The sequence below is a fragment of the Sus scrofa genome, chromosome 14 (genome assembly GCF_054392235.1).
Source record: "Sus scrofa isolate SSC_HxYL_T2T_F1_AM1 chromosome 14, Sscrofa_HxYL_maternal_Yorkshire_Landrace_v2.0, whole genome shotgun sequence".
Taxonomy (NCBI): Eukaryota; Metazoa; Chordata; class Mammalia; order Artiodactyla; family Suidae; genus Sus; species Sus scrofa.
Genome location: NC_139396.1, coordinates 137,743,672 through 137,752,833, shown reverse-complemented (window position 1 = coordinate 137,752,833; position 9,162 = coordinate 137,743,672). Strand labels below are relative to the sequence as shown.

The following is a 9,162-nucleotide window of genomic DNA, read 5'->3' as shown; positions in this document are numbered from 1 at the left end:
TAGGGAGTTCCCATCGTGGCACAGTGGTTAACGAATCCGACTAGGAACCATGAGGTTGCGGGTTCGATCCCTGCTCTTGCTCAGTGGGTCAAGGTTCCGGCGTTGCCGTGAGCTGGGTGTAGGTCGCAGACGCGGCTTGGATCCTGCGTTGCTGTGGCTCTGGCGTAGGCTGGCAGCTACAGCTCCGATTCAACCCCTAGCCCGGGAACCTCCATATGCCGCAGGAGTGGCCCAAGAAATGGCAAAAAGACAAAAAAAAAAAAAAAAAAACAAAACCTCTTAGGAGCGACCATTGTGGCTCAGTACCTTAAGAACCCAACTAGTATCCATGAGTATACGGGTTCAATCCCTGGCCTTGCTCAGTGGGTTAAAGGATCCAGTGTTGCCACAAGCTGTGGTGTAGGTCACAAATGAGGCATGGATCTGGTGTTGCTGTGGCTGTGGCATAGGCCAATGGCTATGGCTCCAACTTGCCCCCTAACCTGGGAATCTCTATATGCTACAGGTACAGCCCTAAAAAGACAAAAACAAAAGGAAAAACCAAAAAAAAAAAAAAAAACCACTTAGTTTTCAAATAGTTTATCATAAATGTCATTATCTTTAAAATTGGGATAGTTATAATACTCAAATTAGTTAACATTTTTAAGACTGGCACAAAGCAAGTGCTGTGTTGTTAGCTTTCAGTTTTATGAATAAAAATACTGCATTCAATATTTCTTAGTAATATATCCTCTTAAATGGGGGTGAAATTCAACAGAAATTATTAAAAAGGGATTGCCTTGTGGGTATCTCTAAGCCCCAGACTCTTCCGTAAGCCCCATCCATAATCCATGACCTACCTCCTCTTGTACAAGTGCCCACTGAGCTGTTGGAGCACTCAGCACTCAGCCAATGCCTTGGAATACCCTCAACTTTTCCCCAGCTCTCCCAGAACCAGAGTCCCACTGATGCTGTAGTTTCCCCAAGTGGACATATAAGGATGACCCAGGGGATGTGCTGTCAGCAGCAGGCAGCTGAGTCAAATGCCAGCAGCATCACAAGGGAGACCACTTTTGCTGCCACATTTAGGGCCTCCAGCTAAGCAGCAAGAAGCAATGGAGGCTGGTCACCACAGCTCTTCATGGATACCCACCCAGGAATTCCAGAGCCAGGTAAGTCCTCTGTGAGACTGGGCCAGGCCTCTTGGGTTCACAGAAGTCAATGACAATGGCAGTGTCTAGAAAGCAAGAATTTGGTGGGGGTGGGGAGGGTGGGCAGGGGGGTAGTTACTGACAAGGACTCTTATTAGACTGGATGCAAGAGCAGGGTCCTGATATGGCAACATTAATAGTTTGATGGATCATGGAGGACTGGGCTGAAAGTAAGGAACAGTTAGAGGGTAGGTTGGGGGGGAAGGTTAGGGTAGTGGCTATTTACCACATAGTAGGGAAATACTCTTTTTTTATTTAGAAGATTGGGGGGGGGATTTTTTTTAAAAACTAAGTAAAACTGTCTTAGCCGTTAAAAGGACCCAAGAACAGAAATCCAGAAAGCTCTCAGGAAGACTGGAAACCGGAACCAGAAAGCCACAGATCCACAAAGTTCTCTCTCCATCACCTCTGCCTTTCTCTATACGGGCACACGCTACCCTTCTTAATCACATAAGCTTTTCTGCTTCCAAGTTCACACACAGCAGCTCCAGCCAAAAAAAGAAATGAGCTTTCTTTCCTGAGCTCAATTCCAAATTTTCAGGGACTGGGCCAGCTTAGGTCATAAATCTGTCCATAGCCAGGATGGCAGCCAGAACCTTAACCCAGTGGAGGTGGGTTTCTGGCTGAGGAGTCACTGTTAATGGAGTAGATAATCTAAGTTTAACTTATTTCACAGATAAAACTAGAAAGGTAGGATTTCCCATCGTAGCACAGTGGGAATGAATCCAACTAGGAGCCATGAGGTTGCAGGTTCAATTCCCGGCCTCGCTCAGTAGGTTAAGGATGTGGTGTTGCCATGAGCTATGGTGTAGGTCACAGATGTGGCACAGATCCTGGGTTGCTATGGGTGTGGCAAAGGCCGGCAGCTCCAATTTGAACCCCAGCCTGGAACCCTCCACATGCCGTGGGTGTGGCCCTAAAAAGTAAAAAAAAAAAAAAAAAAACCTAGAAAGGTAGATAAATGTAAAAGGCCTTGTATACCAAGATGCCTCAAAGTGGGAGATGAAGATATGAGGTTTTATAAGAAATAGATGATCGTTTCACTAAATGAGATGAGGGATACAAGTAACAAATTTGAAGAGATAGAAACTAATATAATTTTGAACATATGAATTTATCTGCTAGGCCGTCCAGATGGAAATATGTGGTAAATAAATGGAAACAAGATCATAAACTAAGAAGAAGCAGGCATTTTTAGACAAGTTTAGGTTTAGACATTTGCAAGATGTTATTTTAACATTAAAAATAAAACTTTTTATCACAATAAATAAAACAATGTATTAAAACTCACTTCCACAATTCTCCAAATTTTATGATTTAATTTTTTTTCACATTTCCTTAACTGTCAAGTTTTCTTTGGCAAATTTATTCAAAATACTAAATTTTCATTTTAGAACCTAGTTTATATTTATATAACAGAGGCCCTAAATTGATCCAGGCTCACAGGATACCTTTCTCTAGGCCCTAATGGTTTATATCTTCCCTTTAAAATGTATAAGTATTTTTTAGTTAGGTTCACAAAGATATTCTGGAGAAAAAATTATGAATTAAACATCTATAAATTCTTCTTCATTTCTGCTATAGTGTAGCAGTTTATCATCTAACCCATAGTGGTCTATCAGCTGAGTAAGGCTTAGTTTCTTGTTCTCTTCTGACATAGCTGACTGCAACTCATAAAGCAACAGCTGGCTACAGCTTCTCCACTTCTTTATTAACAACTGTAACTGAGACAGGTCATTCTGAAACAGGAAAAAAAAAATGTATGTCAATAACTTGAAAGCCATCCTATTTTAACTTACTTAATGGAAATTGTTAAATCAGTCAATGAGTAATAGGTTTAAAGGGTAACACACTTGGATATGAATGGGACTTCTACCCAGGAAAATAATATGATTTTAAGTAAAATGGTTACACTGTCACTCAAGTTGAGTTCTATGGCTTTTTTGTTGGGTTTAAGCTCTGGGCCGTCCTCACCCTCGAGAAAAATGAAATCATTAAGTAGGGCAAAATTATGTAGAAATATGGGTTTAAAAAAACCTACGTTTTCTATTACAGCTGCACTTTTAAAAATAATACTCAAATTAATTTTTCAACATCACTACCTCATAAAATTCAAGCAGTTATATATTTTTTAAAAATCCTCAAAATTCAAGACAGCATATAAGATATAGTATTCCATCACCTATTCTACATTGTTGAGGAAGAAGGAACAATTTCAATATACATGAATGATCCAGGTAAATAAGGGTCATCTTCTTCCAAGTGCTCAAGTTCTGTTTACTTCAGCTATCTGAGTTGAAATCTAAAATCTAATATATATTTGTTATTTTCTTGAATACTTGGAACATTTTAATAATTTGGAATAATGCAAGATCACTACTAAGAATACTTTTTATTATACTCTGTGGCCCATTTTTAGATTTTTAACTCATTCCCTGTCAGCTGTCACTTCTGTTCTCATTGCAACCTGCAGCTAACATCTGAAACCTCTAATACTGTTGTGAGCTGGAAACTAGAGAGAAAAGCTTCCACTGCATACTAAATGAGGGCTGGAACTTTCCAAAAGTTGTACCTGCTGTTTAGAGGCCTCTTCTACTCTAAATCTATGACTTATATTTGAGTTAAAGTTGTTGGAAGCCAGGTTTCTTAGCTTATTACGCTAAAATAAACTTTATGAAGTGCTTTCCTACCATTTATCAAAAAATCAAAAAATAATTAGGCAATGGTTCTGAAATTCTCACCTTTGATCTATACATTTTGACTAGTTTTAGCCTTCGAAGAAGGTCTTCTTTCTCCTGAATCTGCTTCACCAATTTTGCTTTTTCTTTGTTTAATCCTTGTTTAGGAAGATTCTCGTTCATAAAATCATCTTGGAGATCTCTGCATGATTCAGTATCAAATGAATTAGATTCACATGCACTGATATTCTTGAAGGTATTTTTCGAATATGGACTTTCTTCAAATTCACTGTCTATGTGTTTAAAATTTTCTTGAAATTCCAAACAGTTTTTTTCTTCTGCTGAAGATGCTGGTTTCTCTGAAAAAGTCTGATCATTTTCTTCACTCTCAACTTTAAGTCGTTTTACCACACTATAACAGGAATTAAATGAAGATCTAGTTTTCCTTAACCTTTCTCTAAGGGTTGCACTCATAGGCTGAAAAAGACATCAAACATTGATACTATTAATCAAGAAAAACCTCCGTTTTTTTTTTTAAAGGCTGCACCCACCACCTGTATAAGTTCCCATGCCAGGGATCGAGCCTGTGCCACAGCAGCAACCTGAGCTGCTGTAGTGACAACACTGGATCTTTAACCTGCTGTGCCAGAAGGGAACTCCAAGAAAAAATTCTTGACATAAATAAATCCACTAAAAATCAAGACTTTACATTTCTATAGCAGAACCACTAGATGGCTTTCTGTCTCCATATATCTAAAGTAACCATCACGCAATGTCCAATTTCTGGAAGCTCGACTAAATTTTATTTTTTTATTTTAGCAAAGTCAGCCCCCTTCTAAAACAGTGTGGAGACACTTATCCCAGTAATCACAAACATTTATTCAGTAACTAGCCCACGCATGACACTATTCTAGGTGCTTCAGACTTACAAATTAAGGAAAAGACCTAGATTTTTCTACCAAAGACCTTTATGACCTCACAGATTCAAACTTCCTGTTTAGAATATTGTAATAACCTGAACTGAAACTAAATGAAAATTATTGATTCATGATGAAAACTTGGGCGGGAGCAGGGAGGAGGGTGTCCAATACATTACCTTAGGGGAATGACTTAAAAATTTTTGCTAAGAAAATTTTTACTTATTAGTCTACACATTGTTAACAATCTTCAATAGACTTAAAACCACCCGTGACACAATACTTAGAAATATAAAATTAGAAAATATTAGATTTTCATACTTGTTTTCTTGTACTACTTGTAGGGGGAGATGGTGGATTGGCACCGGCTTGTGGAGTGCTAGGTAAAATCACAGCTGAGTCTGGACTTCCCATCTTGAAATCTTGGTTTACTTCTAAAAAAGCAATAATGGAAATCAAATGAACCCATACCTCTACATTCCTCAATTTTTATCAAGTAATTTTTTTTTACTGTTGTGTGTAACATCCACAAGTAAGCCCACAACTTCCCTTTTCATTTAGTTGTGATTCATTCTTGATCCTTCTGCAGTTTTCCATTTACCTTCCTAAACCAGATAGTGTTGGTCCATATGGTGACTACTAGTTTTTTCAGACAAGTTAACCCGCTAGCTTCTTATAGAAACAACTCTCCACTTGTTCTTATTGATGAAGTCCTCAAAATCTGCCACGTGGAGGGTAGGGAGAATAACAACTTTGTACAGTCAGGAATTCTTTAATTTCGCCAATTTCATTACGCCAGCTTCACAATGAAAGGGAGCATAAATTAAGTCTTGACTCAAAAACACATAATCAGACCAGTCACACTACCCTAATCATCAAAGTTGTGTGACTAGAACCAATGACCGACGCTCCAGGCCTGAGGAACAAGGAGCATAAGCACAGACTAATTCACTCCTGTCTGCATTGTTTTCCATTAATGGCGAAGAGATACTGAAAGGGAGAGTCTACAGAAGTTTGTTTCTTAAACAAACGCCATCAACTTCACCAAGCAAACTACCAGAGGGAGGCGAACTCCCTCCCCGCCCGCCAATGCAGAAAACCAACTCGAGCCTCGAGCCCCCAGGCCTGAGGTGGAGCTGAGAGGTTCCCACGCCGCGCAGAGGGAGCGCAGCTCCATTCCCCAGTCAACTCCTAAACAGAGACCCACTCGGCGCCCTGGACCCTACCTCCCGCCGCCATCCCCACGCTGCGAGGCAAGCGGGCGCGGCCGCAGCCCTGGCCAAAGCGTCTCGGAGGCGGGACCACGCGGGAGGCCAAAGAGACGCGCGATTGGCCAGGCCGACCGACGCGCGCAATTTGGCTTTGCCTCGCGTTCCGGAGTGTCGCGACTGCGCGCGCGCGGCCCCGAGCCTCGCTTGGTGGCGGGGCGAGGCGGGGCCAAGCGGGGGCGGGGGGGGGGCAGAGATACATGATTGGCTGAGTTGACCGACGCGCGCGGCTCTGCTCCGCCCAGCGCCCGGGAGGCTCGGGACTGTGCGCGCGCGCGGCCGTGAGCCTCCGCGGGCGTCAGGCGCGCGCTGGGCTGAGCTTTTAAATGGCAGACTGTTCTCGAGAAGGGGGCGGTTTCTCTGCGCGGCTTCTCCTCCCTACTGTTTCCTTGCACTGCCTTCCTTTCCTGCTTCCTGGGTTTTGTGTGTTTGAGAAGGACGCCTAAGAATGCTTGCCCTCATCTGGCCGGCGTCTGTCTCGTCTCCGCGCTCTCCACAGCAAAGGCCTTTCTTCACGCTGCACGGGACCCAGAGACGTGGGGCCGGCTGTGTTAAATTTACAGCTTGTAAACTCCGAAGGCGAGACCACAAAAGAGCAGCGCTGGCTTAAATGGCCTTTTGAGAGTCAAACAGGTTAGAAATCTGAGAGCGGATGCAGTTGAGCTAATTTTTAGCCTTTGCTGCCGCAAACTCGGCGGCACGTCCATGAGTTCTCTGCTGAATCTACCACAACATTTAGATTCTTTAGCTTGGCTTCAAATTGTTAAGTCAAATCTGAGAGAGAGGAAAAAAAAAAAAATGTAGTCCAAGGAAAATTTGTCGTGGTGCAACACAGGAAGCCCAGCAATCGCTGAATAAGATTGTATTGGTCCAGAAGTTTGCCCTCGCTGAATGCTGGGCAGCAGTATCCTTAATCTAAAATAATCCTTTCCTGTGTGCTGCCGTTCTGATGCTGCGCAACAACAAAGTTAATTAAATTGGGTGGAGCACTAGGTTTAGGAGAAGACAGTTGAGTAATTTCTGAGTCACGTGGAAGTTGGAAATTTTAAGGATCCAATGTTTTGAATCCTAGCGAATGGCCAATTTAAACGTTGATACTGTGTTTCACTAAAATAATAATGGTTTAGAAGTAGCCAGTACCCGGTAGGAATTTAAGGTGTCCTGAACAGTGGAATATAAATACAGATCCTGAAGACGATATAATGCAGTGTTAGGGATGTAAATGTTGGAGTCCAGTTGCCTAGGTTCAAATCTCAACACCATTATTTTGTGTTCTTTGTAATGTAGTGTCTCTGTGCCTCAGTTTTTTCATCCATAAAGTGGGGATAATAGTATCAACCTAGATACTGGAGAATTAAGTGAGAACTCATGACAGGGTGAACAGCAGTAGGAAACACTCATTAGTTGTTATGCTACATATGTGACTACGTTCACCATTCCCTAATTGAGTTAAAGGAATGCATCATAAAATTCTTTCACATTCACTTATTTACCCAAAAAGGGCCACGTATTATTTAAAAGATGCTCTGGTCTATAGGATCTCTCACAGTTGAAGCCACAAATAGAAAACTTGAAGCTTCCATGTATAATTAATAATGCATTCCAATCCTTCTAATAGTATCAAAATTACATAAATTAATCTCAAGGAATTTACAAAATGAGAGAACTCATGATTTTGTGACATAGGTGTTATTCACCTCAGCAAGCCACAGGTCTCAGTCTGTACATTTATTTCTCCCTTTAACTCATCCATTGGCATCAGTTACACTGAAAAAGGCAGATTTGCCCTGACAGTAGAAGCCCAGTGCACACTCTGCATATTCTTTACACCTTAGGGCATAAGGTTGGGTTGTTTTTTTAATTCCCTAAAATCAGCTGCTCCAGAAACCTTTTATCATTACAACCTAAGCTTAGAGCTGTGTTTTTGCTGGCTCCAAAAACGAAAACAACATCTTGCCTGGCAAATTTCTGACTTGCTTATTATGTGAACTGGTATATTAAATGGAATTGTTTTGGCCAGATTTTCAAAGAACTTCAGACCAAGTACTCAGAACAATCTGTATTTCACAATTGTGCATTTGTTGACCTACATTTCTGACTTCCATGTGTTGTTAGAATCGAATGATCTTCCCGTGTTTAAGTTTGCATTTACTTAACACCTTCACATACCGAAATACTCTCAATTTAGTAAGGGATCTAGAGTATAGCCCTTATAGTTTTCATTGTTTGTGTAGACAGAGCCTCGCAACCATTTCCTTGTCTTTAAGAGCTTGAAATCTGCTGGAGTTTGTTGTTTCTGAACTAGGACATTGTATATTTCAAATGGAACTCTTCAGGCAGGGAAGAATGCTGCCCCAGAGAGCTTGAAGGCAAGGACTCTTAATTCCACCTTAGAGAACAATTTAGAAAAGAGAATTCAATGATAATAGTAATTAATATTAACCTAAGGCAGGCTTTTTCTCTGTTTTTAAATTTCCTCAGTACCCAAGGCTACTGTTCGCCACATTGTTGTTCATTGGGGAGTGGTAAAACACTTCTTCCATTCATTCTTGTCTGTGATTATTGTTGGTGGAATGATGACATAAACCTAAAAGCCTTTATGAGGGTTTTTTCCTTTTTTAATAGCAAGAAGAGAATAGTGAATAGTCTCTGTCTCTGACTCTGTCTCTCTCCCTCTACTTCTTTTTCTAGCTCTCTTTCTCCATACAAACACATACACACACGTGCACACACACAAAAGCCACAATTTAAATTCTATTGCAGTGGATTTTTTTTTTTTAATTTTTGGCTTTAACATTACTTTAAAAATCTTAACAATAATCTCTGGATGTCCTAAATTCCATTCCTTTGACTTTTCTGTATTGACAAAAATGTTAATATCGTGTAGACATAGCTGGTATCCACAGGTATTTTTTTATTTGTCTTTTATTTATTTATTAATTTATTTTTGGGCTGCAGTATGCAGCAGCTTGATGTGGGATTTTGGTTGCCAGACCAGGGATTGAACCCAGGGCATAACGGTGAAAGTGCTGAGTCCTAACCACTAGACCACCAGGGAACTTCCTTCATAGGTATTTTTTAAAACAATTAAACTGTAAGTACACACCCT

The 9,162-nt window shown here is 40.8% G+C and overlaps 2 protein-coding genes across 11 annotated transcripts in view; one reads left to right on the top strand and one right to left on the bottom strand.

Annotated features, from left to right (window-relative positions):
- Positions 1–2,393: 2,393 nt before the first annotated feature.
- Positions 2,394–6,106, bottom strand: SFR1 (SWI5 dependent homologous recombination repair protein 1). Its single transcript, XM_001927227.6, has 4 exons — positions 6,012–6,106; positions 5,107–5,219; positions 3,932–4,345; positions 2,394–2,929 (listed from the first exon to the last, which is right to left on the bottom strand). The coding sequence occupies exons 1-4, from the start codon at positions 6,022–6,024 to the stop codon at positions 2,738–2,740; spliced, it is 732 nt and encodes a 243-aa protein (XP_001927262.2). The 5' UTR covers positions 6,025–6,106; the 3' UTR covers positions 2,394–2,737.
- Positions 6,107–6,371: 265 nt separating this feature from the next.
- Positions 6,372–9,162, top strand: part of LOC146397038 (uncharacterized) — a 56,869-nt gene continuing 54,078 nt past the window's right edge. For 8 of the 10 annotated variants that reach the window (XR_014826869.1, XR_014826862.1, XR_014826867.1 and 5 more), the window contains exon 1: positions 6,372–6,686. The gene's annotated coding sequence lies outside the window, so the exon portion shown is untranslated. The remainder of the gene's footprint in view (positions 6,687–9,162) is intronic. The other 2 variants (XR_014826863.1, XR_014826866.1) reach the window with 1 other exon arrangement.